Below are 25,831 nucleotides of genomic sequence, written 5' to 3'. Positions count from 1 at the left end.
TTCATGAGATATAGCCAGGTGACAGACAGACAGACAGACATGCAGACAGACAGACACCAGAGTCTTAGCAAAGAGGATATAATAAGATAGAGCGGAAGCATCACTATTGCATTAATTATTTTTACATGATTTTGACCCATGTTCTTTCACTGATATGCGTTAAAATTGTTTAATAACAAACGAAACCGTCAACGCCCTCTATACGAGAGTAGGCCAAAGGTAGTGATGCCATCTAATCGGGAATCAAATTTTCGTGGATTTTCGAGGCACGTTTTTTCCGCAGACTGTATCCATCAGTATCCATCTATTACGGCATTACGGCAAAGATAGATATAACTCCTCTTTGATTACGGAGTGCCATCTATTAGATCTTTGATCTAAGCGACATCTAGTGTTGAATAGCAGTTTTCTACTTAGTTCTGAGTGCTGCCATCTATTGTCCAGTAGTTAAAGCGATTGAGGTAGAAGCTTCATATAGTGAATTAATAGTTTAGTTTGACTTTCATAGATGGCGGCACCAAATAACTTTTAATAAACTATGATTTTTATATTAATAAAATTTTATTTATTTATCCAGTAAATTAATAGAGCAAATAAACGATACAATTTTTTAATTAAAATTACGTTTTTATTTCTCAAATAACAAAAACGCCTAAACCATCCATGCCGATTGCCGTCATGTGTCATAATGTCATTACTCATTACTGTCAAAAACATATGTTTACGTCGACTTTTCGTATAAAATTGCACAACAGTTTGCTTAATTCCTTCCGATTCGGACGCCACGAACATGCGGCTTCCGTACAGGCAATTCATAACTGCATATAATACACTTCTGTGTTAAAAAAAAGGTCAAGTTATTTTATAAACTATGGCTTCGAAAACTGAGAATGTTGCTGCTAAAACAGTGAAAATTTACGATTTGGACAGCTTTGAGAAATTGCTCAAGGGTCTAAAAGTCGCATCTTGCATGCTTACCGAGTCTCATCAAGTTGGTATGTGTATATTCTTAATATATTTGTAGAATTAATACATTTCACACAATCGCCAACCTATAACATCATACAATTTTACATATTATGGTTTTAGAAGTCTAAGATTTAGTCTTGCCTAATTTATGAAATATGTATGTTTTGTAAGATTAACTCATGATTTGTGGCAGTAGTGAATAAATAAAACAATAAATTTCATAAAAATTCTATGTTTTAGTTGATGAAGCAAGTGTGATCAAACGTCTCAATGCACTGAGCCTTACCGGGCCTTCTGATGGCAACTGTTGTTCGTGCTGCGGCGTGGGCCCCTTCGAGAGTCGTCTACAACAAACAGCACACTACAAAAATCATTGGCACACACATAACCTGAAGAGGAAACTGTTTGGAAAGGCACCACTTACATTGGGGCAGTTTAGTTCAAGACAAGGTATGTTATTGAGGTTTACTCTGCATAAAAAAAGCTGCGGCTTTCTAATAAAGTTTTTATATTAAAGTAATTCTAAGAAAGTTTTTATATTAAAGGAAAAATTGAAAAATTCACCGCTTCTGACATGACTCAAACTTGTGACCTTAGCTCAGTTGGTAGTAGCGATCGGACCGGTGTTCCAAAGGTCACAAGTTTGAGTTTTGCCAGAAGAAAGAATTTTTTCCTTTTAATATAAATATTTGTAGTATCATTCGCAGTCGTTACTGAATTGTTACTCGCTAAAATTTGTCTAAGAAAGTTATGTCTATTGTCTATTGTCTATGTCTATTATTTTGATGTGAATGCAGATAGACAGTATTTTAATTTTGATGTTCACATTAGTGTCATGTTATAATTGTTCCTCTGTTTATTTAAATGTAACAGCCGTTTTGGATCTGTCCAGTACCACTAAGATTCTCATTAGAATTTGACTATGTTCTAAACTCCTATTTATGATCACTGCACCTTGTTTCCTTCTACCAACTGATTAAAATATATCTGGTACTGGTACGTCACGTAAATACTCATATATTTCAGATGACAACTCCAGCGTCTCCGGCAGTGACTCTGAAACAGAGGGCACTAGCAACGGGCCCGCTAGTGATCTGTTTGCTGCGGCTACTCGGCACTGCAAGGCCTTCTTTACTACCAGCAAGGGACAGGTGTTCTGTATCTATAGGTGCTTGTTGCATCATAGAAAGGCAAGTTGCATCAACCAGTTGATCTACTGAATAGCGTTACTCGGTAGACTCGGTAGAGGAATACGAAACATGCTATACAGTATAAAATTTACAAATTTAATAACAACAACAAATGGTTGCAGTCTACCTTTGGTCTACAAATAAGAATAAATAAATAAAAATAAATATTAGGGGACATTGTACACAGATCAACCTAGTCCCAAACTAATATTTTATTTAACGGTAATATCATGTACAATTAATATTAAATTAGTTAACTTAAAATATTATAAACTATGATACTAAGACAACACGAGTAATAAATAATAATACTGCAGAGCGAGTGGAGTGACAAATATCGTCCTGCGCGCACACGTCCACGCGCCTCTATTGGTTGTACCGCGCTTGAATACCATTACCATTAACCCTATGAACGTTTTACGTTATAAACAAAACCTTCACTGACACGCCAAGGTCCCGCGCGCAAGCGAGCTAATGTGCGTAAAACCTTATTTGAAAGTGTGAAGGTTATTTTGACAGCATACGTCATAACACTTATATTTGTCCATAGCGCGGTGGGCACGACTAGTAACGACGTCTTTAGGTGTTCTTGGCGTTCAACAGGTTAATTAAAAGTGTGGTGTCATACAGCGCCATCTACTGGAACTGTTAAAAGTTGTCAATGCCATATCATTTATCTTTCTACAGGAGGAACTATCAACAGACGGTGACGGCAGCGCCTGGATCGAGCGCTGCTCGCGCCTGCTCGTCCCCGGCTTCCAGCGCTGGGCTGTCTTCATGGTGTCCGGGGGACATTTCGCGGGCGCCATCTTTGCTGGCGGCGTCGCTGTGTTGCATAAAACGCATCATTCTTACGTGACGCGGCGCGGTCAAGGTACAAGAAAATTAAAGGTAGATTTCACAGGAATTTAACCGCACAGATGGTTACCACCATCTGACTTTCCAACGTCCCTGGCTTCCAACGCTGGGCCGTGTTCATGGTGCCCGGAGGACATTTCGCGGGCGCCATCTTTGCTGGCGGCGTCGCTGTGTTGCATAAAACGCATCATTCTTACGTGACGCGGTGCGGTGAAGTTGAGGTTTATTAAATTTAAAGCCACCATTTGAAAGCCACGTGTCACAAACAACAATTCTTCTTAGGATGTTATTTCTGACAGTAAAAGTACAAGCTATAAAGTTACTTTTTTCCGGTCGTCAGTTGAGCCCCGAGATCCCGCGAAAGACTTAAGATGAATTTGAAAAATAATATTTGATTTATGTCTTAGGTCAAGCGCAAGCGTCACGCGACCAACACGGATCGGCGCCCAAGTCGGCGGGTGCCAGTTTGAGAAGATACAACCAGGCCGCGTTCTTAGAGGTGAGTCTTTTGATAAAAACTTTTTTTTAATAGTCATATACTGCTTAACAAACAACAAAAACCCAATATCAATGAGATTGCGTTTTTTTCAGCTGGCTTAACCAAGATGACACTATTTTAACTTAAGAATGTATGAAAACATTTTGTTTAGCGTATGTCGATGTATGATTCTCATCTTGGCTAGGCTTCCTGATCAGCTCAATGCCATACCCTAATGCGTAAATGTTACGAATTAGTTCAAATTTTTTCAGCTAAAAAAAATTACCCACGCATACAAACATGATATATTTTTTTATATGAATGTTCTGTGATGTCTCTTCCTGTGTTATTTTGTACAATAAAGTGTTTTACCACTACCAAAGACCTATGTAACTCCGTATAAGATGAATACAGTCTAAGGAAAAAACGTGCCACGGAAATCAAGAAAAAATTACTCTCGCATAGATGGCACCCATACCTTTGGCCTATTCTCGGCTAGATGGCGTTGACGATCCCATTTGATATTTAACAATTTTAACACATGAGTGAAAGAACACGGGTCAAAATCATATAAAAATAATAAATACAAAATATACGTTTCATTTTTAGTTTTAATCGTGTGTAATAAATCGTTGTAAATTTACCATGACTACAAAATTTACTGTGACTACAAAACTTACTGTAACAGTAACCCTCTATCCGTCTATCCTATATATTATCTTTGCCACTACTAACTTACTAATAAGGCAAATTAAATAAAAACTTGTAAAATCATACACAAAGAAAATGCAATAAAGACAATGTTAACCTACACCATTTTTGTCCAGCATGTTCAAGAAATAATAATCGGCTGGACGGAAGACCTTAAAGGGTGCTCCCACATCCTCTACCGGGCCGTAGGACCCATCAACCAAGGGGCCCTTTTTGGAAAGAATTCGCCTTTAAGCAGAGATGACCCTCGAGTTAGGGTACTGCCGTTCCCTACGAGGAAACCAACGTATAAGGAGATACAGAGGGTCCATGAGACGGTAGCTAGTCTGGAAGTATATGGTGAGTACATGTTCAATTGTCCACATTTAACACTTTTTCTACGTTCGCACGTCAGCTACAATAAATTCTTACGCAATGAAGTGCGTAAATATATCTGACATAATCTCATTTGTATACAGGCCTAGAGGGTGGCTAAAAAATAAGTGCACTCCCGTTGCCAGGGAGGTTTTGAGATTATACTGAGCAACTTTAACTGTGGGAGCAACCACGAAATCGCAAAAATAAAATTAACCTCCCATAGAAAACCTTCGAAAACCTCCCTGGCAACGGGAATGCACTTCTTTTTTAGCCATCGTGTATAAGAGCGTGTCATACATTTTTGCGAGCTTTGTTGTGTCTGATATTGTTGTAGGTTGTACTTCTGCTTAATACAATAAATAAGTGAGTTTTAGACCACTCATAAATATATCTCACAGGCAGACATAATTTGAGCAGCTCTTAAACAAAAACAATGGTCTATCGCTATCCTTAAATAGAGCCCAAAAGATTTCCCCATATAAAAATTAAATCTGAAAAAAAAATAACCCTTTGGCGAGATGCGAGATACTGTTGCCTCTATTACTTTGTTTCATTCAACTTACTATCGCTTACTTATACTTCGCACCAAATTAATTCGTATTTACCTTTCCCATTTTATTTTAGATACAATGGAGCTATTCCAGAAAGCACTTATAGCATCGACCACCAAGCTGCCGGCCAAAACCGGGTCCGATACTAGTGTTGAGCGCAAAAAAACACAAAAGAGCCCCAATAAGCCCATTGACAGGGCGAAGTCGAGGTAAGAGCGAGGGTGGAACTAAGTAGAGCTAGGGGTAAGTAGTGATAGAGGTAAGAATTATTCCAGAAAGCACTAATAGCATCGACCACCAAGCTGCCGGCGAAGAACGGCTCCGACACTAGTGTGGAGCGCAAAAAACCACAGAAGAGCCCCAATAAGCCTATTGATAGGGCGAAGTCAAGGTAAGAGCGAGAGTGGAACAAGTAGAGCTAGGGGTTAGTAGTGACAGAGGTAAGAATTATTCCAGAAAGCACTTATAGCATCGACCACTAAGCTGCCGGCGAAGAACGGCTCCGACACTAGTGTGGAGCGCAAAAAACCACAGAAGAGCCCCAATAAGCCTATTGACAGGGCGAAGTGGAGGTGAATGCAATGGTCGAACATTAAATACAGGCGTTTTAGGGGCTATGTGTGACAGGGGTAAGTAATAGGTTACTAGGAAATTAATCGTAGGTAAGTAATAATTTATTTGTCGCTTAGCGCAGGAGCGCCGCGACGGTATTCTGCTAGCGAGATAGACTGTTCATATTCATATTCAATCATTTATTTGCATAAAAACGACTTATAAATGCATGCAAATACAATTTTTAAAACACAGAGATCAGAAATAATAATACCCACATGTCAAAAAAAAAACAATAATATTTACTAAGTCAAATATCAGGTAATGGTTAAATACAATTTGCTGCCTTATTTTAAGTTTAACAATGATCAATTAATATAAAGATCAAAAATAATAAAAACTATGTCAAAATAAAAATAATAATACTACCCGTCCCTATCTAATAAATACAGTTAAAAACTGATACTGTTGACATGAGGCTGACCTGACGGGAGTGAAGGATGAGGGTCTCCCCAGATATATCGACGCGGAATCGGCAAAACCCGATAGGAACAACCTTTATGACTGTCCGTCCGTCTGTCACCAGGCTGTATCTCATGAACCGTGGTAGCTAGACAGTTGAAATTTTCACAGGTGATGTATTTCTGTTGCCGCTATAACAACAAATACTAAAAATAAAAAAAAATACATATTTAAGTGGGGCTCCCATACAACAAACGTGATTTTTTTGCCGTTTTTTGCGTAATGGTACGGAACCCTTCATGCTTGAGTCCGACTCGCACTTGGCCGGTTTTTTTTTACTTCATTAGGTAATTAATTGTCGGTGGAGTAATTGCCAGTCCTTTCTTTCCTGAGCCAGTCTTTTGATTTGCTCGTACGATGCATTCTCTTTTACTTGGCTCAGATATGTGATTCCAGGCTTTCCACTGCCTCTCGTCTTTTCAATTTTTCCTTTCAGGATGTTAAGGAAAAAGTTGTCGTGTCGTATTAGGTGTCCTAACATCTTGCCTCTCCTATTCCTTATGGTATTTAATAAGCTTCGCCTTTCTCCTACCATATTCAAAACCTCTTCATTCGTCTTTCTTTCAGTCCACCTAATCCTTTCCATCCTCCGCCAACACCACATTTCGAAAGCTTCCAACCTTTTTCTGTCTTTTTGTCTCAGTGTCCACGTCTCACTCGCATACAACGCAATGCTCCAGCAATTACTCCACCGACAAGAGCAATGCTCTTAAGTGATGATGATTATGAGGTAATTAATTGATGTTGAATATGATTGTACTATATATAAATTACCTGGATACCGTCAACTCACTTCATAAACACATTGTCCTAGTTAGGTCAAGGGTAAAATCCCCCCTATTGTCGTCACCCTCCTTTTGTTGGCATATTCAATCATGTTCAAAGCAATATGATGGTCATCCCGCAAAGTGGGTGCCAGTGACTAGTACTTTTGATGTTCAGTTAATAGTTTACTATTAGGCCAATAAACTGATATTGAATTGAGCAAAATTTTGATGAGTATTAAACAGGGCAGGATTGCACAATAAAATACAAGCTCATACTATTAGTGATTTTATAAGGGTGGCTAAAAAATAAGTACATACCCGTTGCCAAAGAGGTTTTAGGATTATACTGAGCAACTTTTACTATGGGATCAACCACGAAATCGCGAAAAAATTTTTACCCTCCCATACAAAATGGAATGGACTAGCCAAAATGTATGAAACCGCCAAATTTTTTCATCCCTAGGTCGTAAATGTAGATGCGGATGATATATTTTATGTCGTCGCCCTCCCATACTAAATTAGTAAAAGCCACGGACTTTAATTGTTGAGCCATTTAGGGTTTACTTTACATTGGACATATCATACCGTTAGTATTGACAACCAAACTAGCTTGATTCTTAGATGGATCAACAATAAAAGTCTGTGATCTGTGACCATATGTACGGGAGCACCTATGCCGCCTTTTGACCTCGAATTGCCATATAGGACATCCATCTTGTAGTTGAGGTTGAAGAATATCATTTGATATTTACCAACCGCTTTTCGGTGAAGGGAAACGTCGTGGGTAACCGAACCAATCCCAATAAGGCCTAGTTTCTCCTATGGATTGAAATGTTTGACTAATTTTTGGCATCAGGTTGCCCAAAGCGGACTCCGGGCTCTAATATGAAGAGGGTAGAAACTCCTCCTTGTCTAAAATTTGTTAACCCTTATACGGGTGTCAGAAATAACGCCGAATCAAACGCTATTACTTTGACATCAAGTTCAAAGTCGTTTACAGAATAATACTCCCTCTACCATATAAAGGCCTAAATAGTAGTTCCATTCCAGAGAACGTGTTCCCCGCCCCCTCCCCACGCAAATTATGTCGAGCGAGGATGAGGGTCCCTGCTACATAGACTCGGAGACCCCTGCCAACTGGATCAAGACCCTGTCGGAACAGACCTCCAAAGGTATGGGTTTTAAAATTAAAGCCAGACGATTTTGGTACTGTAATTATATGTTTAATCATAAAACAGAAATTAAGCCTGGCGTAATAGTTGAGTCAGTGCTTTATTTCATTTTCAAATCAATCAAGCAATCAGTTGTCTTAGAAAGTATATGAGATACATATGTTCTTCGGTTTTTAATATACTAGGGCGAACTACCCTACTTTTCTGCCTTACCAGTAGTTGGCACCTCCAACAACAAAGTGTTGTCTTTCCTACAGAACTAGCTGCCAATGACTGGCAGTTTTCAGTGCCAACTATTGGGTAATTTACCACACTTGTGATCTAAGCATATTATTCGACTTTTCTTATAAACAATACTTCTATACTTTTCATCAATCCATTTTTAAAGTCCAACTTCCATCCATAAAGTTTAAACTTTAGAATTTAATTTTCATTCATTGTGCAATACTTTTTTGAATAAATTATTTGTATTCTCTTCGCTTACCTGATATGGAATTGATGGGGAACCAGCAGAAATCTAATCAGTGGGAATACTTATTGTTAAAAATAATGTACATATTAATAATATACATATTATTTGTTGGCGACTGGCTGGCATGTTACCTCTTTTATACATATTATTTGTAAAAATCTTTATACTTTTAATTCTTTTTCCATGTTACAGCCAGTGTGCCTATGTCACCGTAATATATTATTGTGCATTGTGCTGTATTTTTTTTATTAATAAAATAATTAACTTATAATACCTGCGTGTTTCCCTCATTTCATCTCATTACATTAAACAATCCACCCGTTAGCTATCACTATTGATAAATAATGTTTACAATAATAGGCCACATCACGAACTCGCGCAAAGACTTAGTACACGATGTCGTGGTCGCCCGACCGCTCAGTTCCGACAGCGAAGACCAGGGCCCGAAGGAAAAGAAGGAGGTCAAGAAGAAAAAGAAGAAGAAAGAAGATAGAGGCGACAAGGGGGAGAAAGAGGAGAAGAAGCCTCAGGCAACGAAGATTCCTAATAATGTGAAAAGGGTAAAGTTACTTACTAACTGTTTTAGACGTTTTTGGAAAATTAATGAAAAGCTGTTTAGCTCGTACACACTTTTACTATGTCACTAACCCCGAAATCGAGTAAAAAAACCGGCCAAGTGCGAGTCGGACTCGCGCACGAAGGGTTCCGTACCATTACGGAAAAAAACAGCAAAAAAATCACGTTTGTTGTATGGGAGCCCCATTTAAATATTTATATTATTCTGTTTTTAGTATTTGTTGTTATAGCGGCAACAGAAATACATCATCTGTGAAAATTTCAACTGTCTAGCTATCACGGTTCATGAGATACAGCCTGGTGACAGACAGACAGACAGACGGACAGCGGAGTCTTAGTAATAGGGTCCCGTTTTTACCCTTTGGGTACGGAACCCTAAAAACCGGCTGCCTCAAAGAAAACTTTGTATGTCTAGTTCACCAAAAAAACTGTCTTTAGGATTAGTCACATTGAAAAAGTTTAGGATTAGTTAGTCACATTGAAAAAGAGTTTCACCTATTTATTCACCTCGCGGAGTATGGCGAAGTAAATAATTAAAAGTTTTTATACTGATATAAGACATACAACATAAATATTTGGGTGTAAACACCATCATTAAGCCTAGAATGGATTATTATATTTATTCCTCTTAACATCACTCAGAAACACATACCTACATACACTTTCACAAGCGCATTGTAATATGCCTACTATTTTTATATTTCTTTTTACCCTAGATGTGGAAGATAATATCAGGCGACGAGATCTCCCTAGACACAATTCTAGAGAGTTGGGAGGGGTCTTTGGAAGAAGCTTGCAACACGAGGGACCCAACCGACGGCAATACTGCGCTGCACAAGGCCGCCATAGCATCCAAACCGGAGATGGTCACGTGAGTGTATTCCTTAACTATCTACGTACGTATGTATACTATAAATAAATAAATATTATAAGACAATCTTACACAAATCAACCTAGCCCCAAATATAATTGTATAATTTATTACAAAGTAATCAGTAACGCAGTTTTTTTTTTATACTACGTCGGTGGCAAACAAGTACACGGCCCGCCTGATGTTAAGCAGTCTCCATAGCCTATGTACGCCTGCAACTCCAGAGGAGTTACATGCGCGTTGCCGACCCTAACACTCCTCTCCCTCGAGCTCTGGCAACCTTACTCATCGGCAGGAACACAACACTATTAGTAGATAACTGTAATACACCCCATACAGTCGGTTATGCATAGGATTTCATGTTTTTACAACGATTTTTCTTTTACAAGAAAGGCTCAGATCTAGGAGGATATAAAAAAACGGAGACGCCACGTCTGTAATTCATGTACAAAATAGTCTGCCGATTTTAGCGGGGGAGGGGAACTTCAAATGTATACGTAACGTAAAAATAGCCATGTCAGATAAACTTCAGTCCATACATTGTGTATGACCATTGGCCGACTATTTTCGACATAGGGGAACGCCTGTTAATGGCTACTCCGTTTGGTTATATCCTCCTAGGCTTAGATAGATAATTTTAAACGTTTTAGAATCAGATTAGCTTCCTGCGCACTTAGTTCTTAGACCCTTCAGTGATCCCGATGTGTTTATTTTATACTTGGTTCTGATAACATATAACTTTTTTGCGTAGTCAAATCCTAACCGCGGGCGGTGACCCCTGCATCAAGAACAATCAACTACAGACGCCATATGCAGCCTCTCCTCATAACGACACTAGAATAGCTTTTAGGCTATTTCAGGCACAACATCCAGATAAATACAACTATGCTAAGGTAAGAAGTTTTTCATACTTACAGTGTAATACAGTGTAATTCTTCTGCGTCGTAAGTAGGCGAACACTCCCGAACGCGAAGCGAAGAGGTGCGGCACGGCGCGGCCGGCCCACGGCGATCGCGTTCGCAACGAGATCGCCCGGTATGCTGCCTTTTCGCCGAAAATTGTATTGTCGAATTTCACTTGCCAGCCAACTTTTCGCAGAAGTCTCATTTGGCCGAATAAATTTTACCAAATAATTATTTCGCAACCATTTCATTTCCCAACCCCATAGTGAAAATGACGTACTAGGTTGGATTAGGTTAGGTTGGATTATGTAAAGTTGGGAAATGAAATTCGGCCAAATGAGACTTCTGCGAAAAGTCGGTTGGTAAGTGAAATTCGGCAATACAATTTTCGGCGAAAAGGCAGAGAACCAGATCGCCCACTTAGGACACTTCTATAGGTTTTTTTTTTAAATTTCTGAATTTAGTTGTTACGTCGTTTGTAGGTGCAACGTGCTACATGGTGCTACGGATCAATAATAAGAAAATTTACTTACCGATTGCTTATTGTTTTCGTTATGATATGGATATTGGATAGGATCGATCAATAAACATGTAACATTCGTGACTAAAAAAAAATATTCATGAATTTAAATCTACATAGATAATTCTGGTGGAAGCCATGCTAAAACATCAGCATTTTGCTAATATACCGAAATAGCCTTTAGATTCCCTCGTGCATTTTCAAAACAATTAAAACTCTCTCAAAGTAGGAACGTCAACACTCAACATTAAAGTTTTAAAGGGAACTCCAAGTTCCAAATACGCTTTGCGTCGAGAATAACTTACGATTCTTATGAAACAGTCGACGTTGCATCTTTACTTATTAACAATTCCTGAAAATTGTTGCGTGAACAAAAAAAAAACAGAAAAAGAAAATAATTAAAAAAACCGGCCAAGTGCGAGTCGGACTCGCGTACCGAGGGTTCCGTATTTTTTAGTATTTGTTGTTATAGCGGCAACAGAAATACATCATCTGTGAAAATGTTAACTGTGTGTGTGATGAGATACAGCCTGGTGACAGACAGACAGACGGACAGCCGGACAGCGGAGTCTTAGTAATAGGGTTCCGTTTTTACCCTTTGGGTACGGAACCCTAAAAATACTGAGACAGCCAGCGACTTTGTGAATTCGTCGCTTGGGTTTATATAATTATATTATACTTCTTTATGATATTAAACATGCGTATAAATATCATCTTGTGTTTTGAACAATATAAGAATGAATAGATGTACCCATTCTTATATCGGTATTTCACATTGTAGCGACTACCAATAACTAAAAGATCTTATTAAAAACACTTTTAATATATATAGTAATCGTTGTATATGTAATATAAATATTGAAAACACACACCTCATCATCGCAATAATAGTTATGACCTCTATTTCTCTTAATTGGCAATTTCTTAATGCACTCTTTAAAATCATTAAATAATCGATTTTATACGTTTCATGATTGGATAATCAGTAGCTAATACGTTATCATTATTTATCCCAATACTGACTCGTACGTTAATTAGGCAATAAAGTAATTATGATGGTTTTGTTAATTTGGTTTATATTGCGTATTAGTTAATTATCTTTGAGCAATCTTTCAGGCATATAGGTCGTGACTCAAATGTTTTCAAGGAGAAAGGCTGATTAGTTTGTTACGGTGCATTTTGCGGTTTAATTTGTGTTCCAAGTAAATACGTATACGCTCGAAATTTAGAAAGACTCGAATGGAAAGAATTATCAAAAAAAGTGTCACTTATCGACGATGAATTGGTTTGAACTTTGAAGGTAACGACGTAATTGAATCCTTGTATATTTAAAGAATTGGCTTGTGACTCGGAGTTACAAGTGTGATAAGCTAAGGTTGTCGCCTACCATCGGTCGGGCAACAACCTTTTTACCACCTACGTGGTATGAAAAAAGTCGAAGTGTAAATAAATTACTTTTTTTCCGTAAACGAAAGAGCTTATTTGATCAACTTAAGCCGGTCCGGGCCACAATGTTATGATGATGATTGATAAAAACTATAGGTAAGTACTACGTCCTTTCTTAGGCCTCAAACTATCTCCATACCAAATTTCTTCTACAGTCTGGCAAAAAAAAAGTAGAAATTAAAAAGTGGCAACACTGTAGTGTCGTCCCTTTCAAATCAATCTAAGAAAAACGGGACGACACTACAGTGTTGCCACTTTTTAATCTTTACTCTTTTTGCCAGACAATCTGGTCAACGGTTTAGGCGTTAAGAGACAGACAGAGTTACTTTCATATTGCGCAAGATAATAGGTATTAGGTGTTATATAGAAGGGATTAATCCATGTGGTCCGTGTGCAATTTAATTATGGAGGAAAATCTCGCAATCTAATATTAATTAAGTCATTAGACTAGGGATTTCTATAACATTTGATAATTGTAGCCTAACGTAATATATATACGAATATCGTAAATCTCACGATTTTTGATGAAATTCAATGAGCCATGATGTACAGTTTATTATTTTAGCACAGCAAGAAATAATAACTACAACTTTAATCCGGTCGCTTGCAGCAGTGCCAAAATATCAGGACCTCATAAAATCAAATGCACATGTTACCTACCTCGGTTTCCATTGTAGCTATAGCATAAATCTTATACGTAGGTTTAACTCGGATTATGACGTCACAGTCGATCCACGATTCCAAAGCACCCTGTCAATCTACTGTCACTCACTCCACTCTCCCATAAGCTCGGCCGGACAGTCTCTATTCCCACAGGCTACCTAGTCGTACCGAACGCTTAGCCTAACTTAGGCCAACCAAAGATAGATATAACTCCGTAATAGATGGATACAGTCTAAGGAAAAAAACGTGCCTCGAAAATCACGAAAATTTAATTCTCGATCAGAGGGCGCCAATACCTTTGGCCTACTCTCGTATAGAGGGCGTTGACGGTTTCGTTTGTTATTTAACAATTTTAACGCATATCAATAAAAGAACATGGGTCAAAATCATATAAAATAATTAATGCAAATAAAAAAAACATTTATCCATATTTAAATACATTTTATCGTATTTTTATAAATCTTCATTTTTAGTTTTAAAGTGTGTCGATAGATGGCAGTGAATTTACTGTGGTTACAAAATTTACTATGACAGTACCGCTCTATCTTATTATATCCTCTTTGCCAACGAACAATACCTAACACTAGTAGCTCGCCCTGAACTGAAAACTCGCAGTTTGTCATAAGTTCTATAGAGTAGATTCATAAACTATTATATTTAACTTTCGACGCGATTGAATAAATAATGTGGAAATTCAAGATGGCTGCCATATTTTTTTATAATTACGACTACGGATTTATTTCGGCCTTTCAGATCTCTCTTTGTTTAAGTAAGTAAGTAAATATTCTTTATTGCACCAAAATTATTAATGTTATTGTTGTTGTTGTGTTGTGTGTTATTGTTTATTGTTAATTCAATAGATATCTTTATCTATATCTTGGTAAATACTTATTGCCAACCCTAATTTTAATTGAATCGCAACATTGATAGCGGGGTTTGGTTGTTACGGAACTCAAGTTACACTGGTTGCCTTTATACGATAGCTCAGTGGCACTCGCCAGTTGAGTTTTGTATTCGCAGGATATTGACACATGCATCACATTGTTTCACTAACCTATTGTAGGTACAACTTTGGAAACAAATCAAAATATTATTATTAAATATTGTGATTTGTGTTTTTGAGTCGTCACACTATTTTAGTATATTAATTATAAACTGAAATAGATGTTTATATTACTAGTATATTATTTCAGTTTATAGTACGGTTGTTTCCACATGTTGAATTTTATAACTAAATCTATTTAAATAGATAGAAAATGAGCAATTTATCACAATAAATTGGAAACTAAATAATGTATGGGAATAATAAATAAATACAAGACTTCAAAGTAAAAAAAAAAATAACTTCCAAAATATGGAAAAAAAAAATAGTTCCATTCGATTCCTTGCATACTTAAAAATTGTATTGTTAGCAACAATATATATAAACGCAATATTTCACCGACAAAAACGCAATTTCCTTGTTTTCCACGGCGTCTAAGCCATAGCGACGTTATATACTGACGTCACGATGTAATGCCAAAAGTGTTAGAAGCGTTTCGTCAGTGCGGGTGCCAGACTTTGACCATCATTTGTGGCTTTTGTATTGCTTTAAGACAATGGGTCCCATACAGACATTTGATCCTAAAAACAAACCTGATCGACTGATACCATTAATAAAACTCTGTGGAATTAATTACCTGCAAAAGTTAATATCTACCTACAATATTTATCTAATACATATAGTAACTTAATATATAGTAACTTTTGCCTGTAACTTCGTCTGGACATTTAACCGTATCCTATGCTTCTCCAGAACTCAAACTTTGTCCATATCAAATATCGTACAAGTTACTTTAGCAGTTTACTAACTTAAGTACTGTCTGACAGGAGTAGGTGTTGTTAGTATCAAATGTCTCGCTCTGTGCCGAGTATGTTCATTTAACGCTCTAGCAAGAAACCTTTACAGTATCAACTCCATCGTAGCCTATGGACGCCTGCAAATCTAGGGGTGTAAAATGCGCGTTGCCGACCCTTTAAAAAACTTGTACACTCCTTTTTTGAAGAACGCTATGCTGTAGTCCCTCGGGAAAACCGACAGGAGGACTTTCCGTGCTATTTATTGTTTCTCTAAAGCTGAGATAGTCAAGTGATTCGCGTGATGCTTTCAATGCTCCTTTCGAGAGTTTGAATAATTCTAATCCGTAACGTTTTCAGAATTTGTGTTACGTAGGTACTATTTTTTATGATGAAGGACAATATCGTAAGGAAAGAGTATTGTATTCTATTTCTCGCTTATCGCCAACGATTTGACATTTGCATTACCAATATGTCCCCTTACAGTCTCAAATCCCCGGCCCGCTTACTCCCGAGCTAATAGAACAAGAGAAGGAAAAGAAAGCACAGCAGAAGAAGGCCAAGCGGCAAAGAGAGAAGGAGAAGTTGGCTGAGAAGAACAAGACCAGCAAGTTCTTGCAGATGACTGATGCCGAAAAGGTTAGTGCTGTTTCATTTAAAAAAATAAATAAAGTTTTATCATAAAGTTCAACACAAATGTGTGAGAGAACCTATAAACTGACGAAGTACCGTAAGTAGGTAGTATCGCTCGCAAACGTATCTGCTTGATAAAAAAATGGTGAAGTACTCTAATTTTTCTGCCTACTATGTCAAATATTGCCTTTCTTAAAAAAAATCTGATTCTATGCTAAACAGTGTCCTCCTACTAATAATTATGTAAAAAAATGTTACGAAAGAAAACACTGCAAAACGTAAATCACCATTTTAAAATAAAACACTATGGGAGCAAAATCTTAACGTGTCGACAAGTTTTTCATCAATAACCTTAAGAAAACAGGGTCTTCCTCTACTGTCTACCAAATCATCCCCCGTGTCCGACAATATTGTTTTTACACGTGCTTTCTCTCTCACACTACACCTGCAACCAAATTTCATCTTTAAACTATTCTTATTAAAGTATAAAATCCTTTGTGCCGTTTAGACGGAAGCGTTCTTCGCGCTGCATCTTTCAAAACATGCATTTATTAGAAAAATGGCTGGAGTTTAAATTTCGACTCTATTCCTTTGAGTTTAAGTTCATATTTGAATGATTAAAAACCCTATTTGATTTATTTTTGTTTTCATTGAATGATATATTAATATAAATGCCTCCCTTAGGTAAAAGCCGATCAGCCCCGCTGTTTCCTCTGCGGGTCGCAGCTACCGAAGAAACCTTTCGAATACGATTCGTACAAGTTTTGTACTATAAAGTGCTTGCAGAATCATAGGAACATCAGGCCTTTGCATATGAGTGCTTAAGGTGAATTTAATTTTTTATGAGGACAAGACACTATCAGTAATAATGACATTACTATTGACAAAGTCATTGACTTTGTATCGATTGGTTGAAATAAAGGAAGTTCAATATTTTTATGTCATTATTACTGAGTGTCTGGATAGCATTAAATTTAACATACCATTTTTAGAGTTCCGTACCCTAAAGGTAATTACGGGACCCTATTACTAAAACTCCACTGTCCGTCTGTCTGTCACCAGGCTGTATCTCATGAACCGTGATAGCTAACAGTTGAAATTTTCGCAGATGATGTATTTCTATTGCCGCTATAACAACAAATGCTAAAAAATAAATTTGTATCGAACCCTCGGTGGGCGAGTCCGCCTCGCACTTGTCCGGTTTTTTAATTTTATTTGTAGATATATTTTAATAGATTTTAAAATACTGTGCGTAATTTTTATGTATTCCCTTAAAGAGGAAATAATTTAATGTTTATTTAATTATATTCTATTAATATCTACATATACAGAAATAGTATTCAATATTTAAACGAAAAATTTTTGATCGCAATAATTATACTGTACTATTAATATTGATATAACATAATAATTACAAAATAATATAATCCTGTGGGTTAAATCCACGAACAAGACATAATGTAAGTACAATGAGTTGTGTTATAGTCACGTATGATAGCTAAATGACATGACAAATTTAATATTTATGTATTTTGTTTTAACACTGTTGTAATAAAATCTTTATCCATTTTAAAATTAATTCTTATAATACCTACAGGTAATAAAAACTACGTTACTTATACATTAATGTTATTAGTTGGCGATATTATCTCTGAAAATTGGCGTTAAAAAGCAAAAGTTATAAAATATGTTTTTTCTAAAAAGTCAGAATTAACTTTTTCGGAATTTAGTGAAATATACGACACTGCAGTATTAAACAGAAATGTACGGAATGCTAATCCTGATGGAATGTTTCAACATAAAATGTGTAAAAATCCAAACTGCCTTTTTATGTAATAAAATGAATTTTATACAAATAATCCTCGTCCATTATTTAAAACGACTTCCAAATCCAAAGACACCGAGTGATTAATTGTAAAAGTATGCGCATGTCTTACGTCATCGTCCTTTATCTCCCTTTTTAGCTAAAATACATTTTTCTTTCTAAAACAATAACAATAGTATAAGGCTCCTTTCCGCGTACGCTCTACAAACGAATTTTATCGCTAGAAGACACCCTCATTACCACCGCAATCCTTATCAATCAATAATGAGCTGTAACATCATTATTTTAAAGTTGTTTAAAACTGGATGCGTATGCAAACGAGAGTTTGTTTAAGGCGCGTCTCGGTGCGGTGCACATGGTCTCGGCAGTCGCGCGACCATCGAGTGTGGTTCCGGTGGGGTCGATCACCACGCCGTGTGTGCGTGCCTTTACATCGCATTTGAAACGTACGCGTGCTGGCCGCACGACGCTCCGCGCCAGAATTCGCGCGAACTTTTTAAAAATCATAACATTGTTTATGAACTGTGATTTTTAAACTGAACTGAATTTTAAATGGACGTTATGTTTGAAGTGATTAAATAAATTGTTTGAAAAGTGGACTTGTGATGTTTTGACTGAAGTTTTGAGGAAAACTATTCAAAATGGAAAAAATGTTTCGGAACTTTTTGGTAAAGTGTTTTCTTCTGATTTTGATTATGACTCGAATTGGTAAGTACATTTACTTTATAATAATTTTAGTCTAATTCGATCTTATTAACTTTTGCATGCTTTACGAAATATTGAAATGATTTATTTTCTGTCGCAGTAACTTTTTAACAATAGCTTAATATTATAATTATTTCTCATTATTTTACACGATTATTTATCATATTTAATTTAATTTAATTTTAGAAGCCACACACGAATAAATTGAAATGTTGGTACCTAGGTATTGCTAGATTAGATAGCCTTTTAAAAATAAGTCATGAGCGTGTTTTTTTTTTTCATGTTAAAAAAAACGAATACAAAAGCATAGAGGTTGCTCTTGGTAAAAAAAAATACGACACAGGTTGTTGAATAGTCTATTGTAAATTATGTTTGTGACGCTTAATGCATTTAAAATCGCTCAGCTTTAAACTGGTGCCATACTATATAATAATCGTCCCCTAAACAACCTCATCCATTTCACACACCACATGCATTCACATTCACAGTCACAGTCCTTTAGTTATTCGGGAACATTGAACCATACACGGTGTCTGACCATACAGGTCGAATGTGCATACATTACTCATTGTTTCACCGGCTTCGATAATAATCTAATGTTCATGATTATAAAATAATGAAAGGGAAACTTATGGATATATAATGTCGGTGTATTGCAACACTGATGAGTTGAGATGGGGCCCATTAGTTTTGAGGTTTGTAATACATTTGGCCTCCGCCATATCGCAATTTAAATAAGTAGGTACACTTACCTAAGTTCATACGATGCTTTGTCTGGTACAGTCACTATCAGATATATCGGAGCGGCCAATGTGGTCAAAAATATCTGAACACGTCTTGAAAATAAGAAGCTTTGTACCATCGCTCACACCATTACCTAATCTAAACCTTACTCCAAAGTCGTAAGGCCCAATGATGTTTAGTTAAAATTGACGCTGCTAGTGTCGGAACAAGATAACTCTGTATGCCATTTGCAATGACAAAAATGTTATTGTCATGTCAAATTTCTATGAAAACATGACGTCACTCTTACTACTCCACGAGTATTCAAATCGGTGAAAAGTTATAATTTGGCAAACCCAATTTGTCAGTAAATAAGAACAAAAAAAACTTACACACATCCCTTTCTCTTGGGTGCTAGCTAAGACAAATACAGTAGATTATCTCTGTCTATGTTTGAAATGAGACAGTTCCTGGCCAAACTATAGCTTAGAGTCTAAGTCTTAGACTTACAGTGAGCTTAAGATCCAAAACCAAACTATGTGTAATCAGAGAGCGCTTTAATACTGGTCTATTTTAGGTTTAAACTCGTCTGCGCTTAGTTAGCGACCGGAACCACGCCCCTTTTCATACACAACCCTTACCGAGGCAAGTGCCTCATTTCAATACTAAAGAAAGCCAATAACAAACACCTTACACATAAATTTTAGTATTTGCAATTTAGAAAAATATGTAGAAGTAGGCCAGATTAAAGTTCGTGGGTCATACACAGATTTTAAAACTATACATACATACATACATACATATAATCACGCCTATTTCCCGGAGGGGTAGGCAGAGACCACGGATTTCCACTTGCTACGATCCTGACATACCTCTTTCGCTTCCTTCACTTTCATAACATTCCTCATACACGCTCGCCGGTTTAGGGTGCTCTTGACCTGGCCTTTCTTCAGAACTATGACTATATTTCTTCAGATACATTTCTTTAAAACTATGGTTGGTATGGTTAACTACATATATTATATTAAGCAAAGATAGGTTAATAGAAAAAAATTGAGTCAAACCACGCTTTTGATGCCGTCACGTCAAGTATGGAGCTTATAGAGATAATATATATGTATGCATTCTTATTTCCCAGTTTGTGCAAAGTTAGCGTGGTCAGAGTCTATCCCTTGTTGCGGTCAAGTCAATTAGAAAATTAGGCTTTAAGGCCTTAGCGCTGGGTATGTCTACAGGAAAGACGCGTGGATTTAATTACTGTGTATCTATGACGCTCTGTTAGGTATGTCGTAGTAAAAAAATATCGAATAATTATATTCTGAAAAATACATTGAAAAAGTCTCAGTGGAACCAGTGTAAGTCTCGCGTTCGGGTAACCAATGGTAATTCACGTCGACAATCGCAACAAATACGATACGTGCCTAACAAATAGCTGTTTCTGTGCCAAATAATCTGGATAGCAATGTGTCAGCGGTGCCAATAGGTTAGGTACGGTAGATACGGACTTGCAGTGAAATGTAAAGAAAAACTCCTTTGCATTAGGTTTTAGCTTTTTTTTTATACCACGACGGTGGCAAACAAGCATGCGGACCGCCTTCGGTTAAGCAGCCACCACAGCTGTGTAGGTACACGCGCATTGCAGACCCAACACCCAACAAGCTTCCAAAAATTCATCCTTGGATGCACTGGAAACTTAACTAATCCATATATCCATATCCAAACTATCCATACTTAATATTATAAATGCGAAAGTGTGTCTTGTCTGTTACCTCTTCACGCTTAAACCGCTGAACCGATTTGGACATGGGTAGTTTTTATCAATCATCATCATCATCATTCCACGCAGATGAAGTTGCGGGCAGAAGCTACAATAGGAAAAGCAACGTAATATTTCTTAAAATGTTATCAGAAGAACAGTACGGATATGACGGTCCTACTTGTCTACGTGACAGCGTGATAAAACGGTGTCCGTCACTTTCTATCCCACGGTGTTAAAAAGTGACAGTTATTTTATCACGTGGATAAAGCCATCCATACCATAATACGCCTGCAGGATGGATTAAAAACGTACCTAAGTACGCAGTGGAGACTCGTTCGTCTTAATACCTCTTAACTGATCACGTCGTTAAGTTAAACCGTGACATCAATCAAATTGTAGACTAAATAAGCCTGAATTAATTAATTGATTTTGTACAAATCTGTGTTACTACCGAAAATGTAAAAGAAAAGCAGTGTCACATTTTTTACTGAGTTTTTTTTTAACTGACGATATTGATATTCCAGTAATGTGGGTCTGTTTAGTTAAAAGGTTCATACACAGAAATGAGGTTCACGTATCTCCTGTAGACATACTCAAAATTAAAGACTAATATAACTAAAGCCTGGCACTGGGATATGTATTATTTAAAGAAAAAAAATATTAATTTTGTGATTAAGTCTTTATCCGTATAAATATTGTCCATAGTGTGTGTATTGACGTATCAACTATTGTCCATGGTGAGTGACAGTTTTTGTTTCGAAACTAAATGTCCTAAAAACGTAAATATTTTTGCACCCCAATGAAAGCCATTCCATCGTCAACAGTTTCCATTTATTTATTCCGCGTTTTGCTGCGTTTCTTTTTGTACCTACATCCGACTTATCGTTAGCACAGATGGACATGGAAAATTTAAATTCTCATCGAATCCCAATTCCAATATTCCTGTAATTTATTTTGAGTTTTAATCAGACATCAGACTACGAGTATAAAACAATAAAACAAAGAGCTTCCTGGAGCCTCATTTAGATTTAAAAATGTTATTGATTTGGTGTTGATATGGTTTTACTCTCTGTGCATCTATATCGCGCTGTAATTGATGCGAGCGTGATGCATAGAGAGTAATATAATTTAATATCATATCAAATAAACTAGTGGTTCTGTGAGCTGTAGAACTCGCGAGCGTAACTTAAAGCTGAATAAATGTATGGCTCCGCCAAATATTCAGAAACTGAATCGGCTAAGAAATTCTATTTTATCAGCGAACCTGCTCACAAAATTTCACGAGAATCGGTTAAGAATAGAGGGTATTACTGCAATGTTCTGACACCAGAGTGCAGCACTAGCCTCTTTAGTAAACCATATTGACCATATTGTACATACTGTGCCTTTAACAGTTTTTTGACAAATTTTCAGAGATAATAAAATATGACATTGACGCAATAAGGCCCCCCCGATTTAAAAGTGCCCATCACGATCGCGATGGATAACCTTTGCTTCAGGAAGGACCCAGAGCGAGGATCCAAAGCTCTAATAAGTAAATTAGAATTAAATTTTCGATTCTGCATTGGGCTCGTTTCCGAAAACCGTGAACGGTGGAGCTAAAATTATTATTATGCTGTCGATGTGTTCAATGAACCTAAACCGCAATTATGAAATTGAATGCTCCCGTATCCAAACCATTATTGAACAGGAAAGCTAATAAAATTAGATTAGCACCTAAATTTGAAAATGAACCAACTGCCCTAGTACGGTTTTGCGATATCTCAAAATAAATGCCAGTTTAATATTCTGCTTAGGGAAATTAGAGGCCAAATTTGATAATGATCCTCAAATTTACGTTATAGCAGGGTTCAGAGACGTTTGGCCGTTTTATTCACCTAATCTTAATTACGGATTGCACTTTATATATTACTTATTCATTTCTGCTTGCTGTCATCCTAAAAATAGTCACTGTATATTCATGAGTAGGAACAGAGACTAAAAATTCACACCAAAATTCAGTCTATTAGCTTTCAGCTCAATGTTTCTGTCGGAAAAGCTTCATTTATTATATCTTCATGAAGTCTATTAATATTCAAAAGTGTTCCATCAATGGAATATTTATGCAAAAAACCACAAACAAACTTAGCCCCGCATCTATAATTAGAAGTATTTAGTATAAGGCTTCCTTACAACTTTTTAGTATGCGGCTGCCATGATTATTTAAATCTATCGACCGTCTTCGTTACCTCTGAATTACAGAACACAGATATGAATACATAAATTATTTGGACTAATCAACTTTTTCTTGTGGCTTGCTATTATGGTTACGTTTTCTTAGTCACCTAACTAACCCTTTTTTTCTTGCCTACTGTGTTACAGTTTGCTCTGGCTCACTAAACAGAATAAATACAATTCATTGAGGCCTATCTTGCGAGAAAAGCTCTACGTTACTGAAACCGAATTAAAATAGATTGAATAGGTAGTTTAAAATTTTACAATTTTAATGCAAATAAAGAGAGAATCCGTAAAATCTTCTTAAAGCGGAATTTGTTACGAATCGATATGGAATAAAACAACCATATATAATACCTATATATAGATATTGCTATCCATATTCTTAGATGTTAACCGATAACCATACCCGCTACATTACTAATAAAAGACCTACTTATTACGCGCATGATATATATAGCCAGAAGAATGCCAGACATTACCTACACGTCTAAACTCTAACAAACGACGTATCGAGCTAAACTAATACGTTAGCCTGTTACATTTTTCTAACGTCAGAAGCTCATTTTTCTGTAAAATACACCAGCATTTATCAGTTGAATGCTCTGGATTTTGTGGCTTCCATGTTTCTGGGGTAGAATTGTTTTCTTCCGATAATGTAAAAGGAAGATCGAATATTTTCATTCAAATTATAACAATAGGTATTGTAAGCAAAGAATACTGTTGTTATTTATTTATAAGTAATGAAGGTTTGTATTATAAAAAAGTACATTTCTTCTTAAATTAAGAAGGAGCTATGTTAATTCTAATACATTTTAGTTAATTCATATAAGGTCTTACCATCATTTAGTAGGTAGGTACGTGGTGTATCTAGATTAGAGCTTCACTTTTAATGATGTATGTACATATACATGTAGGAATATTTTTAGACACACCTAGCAGCCTAAATAGCTTCTATAAAGGCACCCTCGTCCCAGATGGTTTAAGAAGACAAAGTAAAAAAAGAAAATTAGTTTCTTCTTTTTCCTCAGTTTTCCAATTCTAATTTGGATATCATCAATAGCCATTCTTGCAACTATAGACTATGCAACTCGTATCTCTGCCTGCCTCTACCACAGAATAGTTAGGCCAACATAAAACGGTCTAACGTACAAAATTCTGACTGTCTAACAAAACCGAAGTTTGACAGACACGATTGTTCTCTCCCTAAAGCAGGACACATTGTTTTCCTCGTTCGCTAGACTGTGTCATAATTGCGGCTCGTAGCAGTCGTGAGCCTAGCATAACCGAACAATTGAGTTACATTTACATGTCAATTGTCACTCCATCTGTTTTTTCCTACGGACGGCTCCGTGATGACCATAATATACCTTTAATTTTAATTAGGAACCGTAAATGTTGTTCGTAATCCAAGCCAGGTTAGTTTAACATTTGGAATTAATTGGCCCAAACATTTGCAGTACCGGGCCGGGCAGGGCACGCTCCCAAAACACACTGTTAGGTTAGTCTGTCACTTTAACTACTGTTTAGACAGCTGCTATTTGGCACTGCAGGTTGGACTAATTACGCAGCGGCTTACTCTATTTAAAATAATTAGGTACTAGTTATATATAAACTTTACTAGTTACCTAAACCCTTCAATACCACTAGCGTCTACTGTAAACACATTTTGTACAATTAATAACCGAAAACGCCCTTGACCCTTAGAAAAAGAAATGAATTTCCCACATTCCCAAATCAGGAACATGTACATTTAATAAAACAAAAATTCAGACGAATTGAGAATCCTCGAAGTCGGATTTTTAAAATCTGTTGAAAATAGTTTTCGTTCACAGAAGCTCATACAGATTATTAAAAGGCCATTTCGGCCCGTTTGCTTTTAGTACTTTTCGCAAGTATTTAAATATTAATAAACATTCAGAATACGCGGTAACTATCTATTCCCCACGGTCTCTTTCGAAGTGCTTGAGTTAGTTACCAAGTAAACTCCTAAACAGCTTAAAGCTTTAGCGCTCATTGATTTACTATTCACGTTATAAACTTTACGTTTGTTGTTAAATATAGCTACAGCACCAAGCTTAAGACTTCTGCACACTAACGTTTTGCAGCGTTATGGTCGCAATTCAGGCTTATTACCTAATTTAAAATATTGTACAGTAATTTAAAATATCGCCCGTGTTGTGATGCAACCGCGCGATAAACGCGTGTTTTTATAGTTGCAAAATAACACAGTGTATAAAGGCCCTAAATATAAAACACCGGGATCCCGAAGCCAGGGATCATAGAACTTTTGTCATGACTACTGTACCTAGTCGGCTCATAAGTTCTGTCACTGGCCTTTAAAATTTAAATTTGGAACTCCTAAAACAAAAACCGTTCTGCATTTGAATTTCGAATCTTTATTAAATATTTGAGTAGTATAATTTTGCAATTTTCTGTTTTCTTCAACATGGAGTGGACGCTTAAAGATAGCCGTACCGCAATAATTGCACTATATCGTTGTGGTCACTCGCCGACTAAAATTTTTAAGCTACTTGAAAATTTAAAATTCTCTCTAAG

At 36.6% G+C, this 25,831-nt stretch overlaps 2 protein-coding genes across 2 annotated transcripts in view; both read left to right on the top strand.

Moving 5' to 3' along the window:
* Window positions 1-757: 757 nt before the first annotated feature.
* Window positions 758-17,842, top strand: LOC134746244 (tRNA endonuclease ANKZF1-like). Its single transcript, XM_063680575.1, has 13 exons — window positions 758-995; window positions 1,210-1,419; window positions 1,996-2,159; window positions 2,847-3,033; window positions 3,425-3,516; window positions 4,323-4,545; window positions 5,188-5,323; window positions 8,006-8,127; window positions 8,960-9,159; window positions 9,892-10,046; window positions 10,798-10,939; window positions 15,900-16,052; window positions 16,731-17,842. Exons 1-13 carry the CDS (start codon window positions 872-874, stop codon window positions 16,869-16,871), a joined length of 2,049 nt encoding a protein of 682 aa, XP_063536645.1. The 5' UTR covers window positions 758-871; the 3' UTR covers window positions 16,872-17,842.
* Window positions 17,843-17,978: 136 nt separating this feature from the next.
* Window positions 17,979-25,831, top strand: part of LOC134746255 (hemicentin-1) — a 62,522-nt gene continuing 54,669 nt past the window's right edge. Inside the window, exon 1 of the mRNA XM_063680594.1 lies at window positions 17,979-18,579. Within this exon, the coding sequence (XP_063536664.1) occupies window positions 18,513-18,579 (67 nt within the window). The 5' untranslated portion in view covers window positions 17,979-18,512. The remainder of the gene's footprint in view (window positions 18,580-25,831) is intronic.

The sequence above is a fragment of the Cydia strobilella genome, chromosome 12 (assembly GCF_947568885.1).
Source record: "Cydia strobilella chromosome 12, ilCydStro3.1, whole genome shotgun sequence".
NCBI lineage: Eukaryota > Metazoa > Arthropoda > Insecta > Lepidoptera > Tortricidae > Cydia > Cydia strobilella.
The sequence above is the reverse complement of the archived record's forward strand: the minus strand, read 5'-3'. Positions and strand labels throughout refer to the sequence as shown.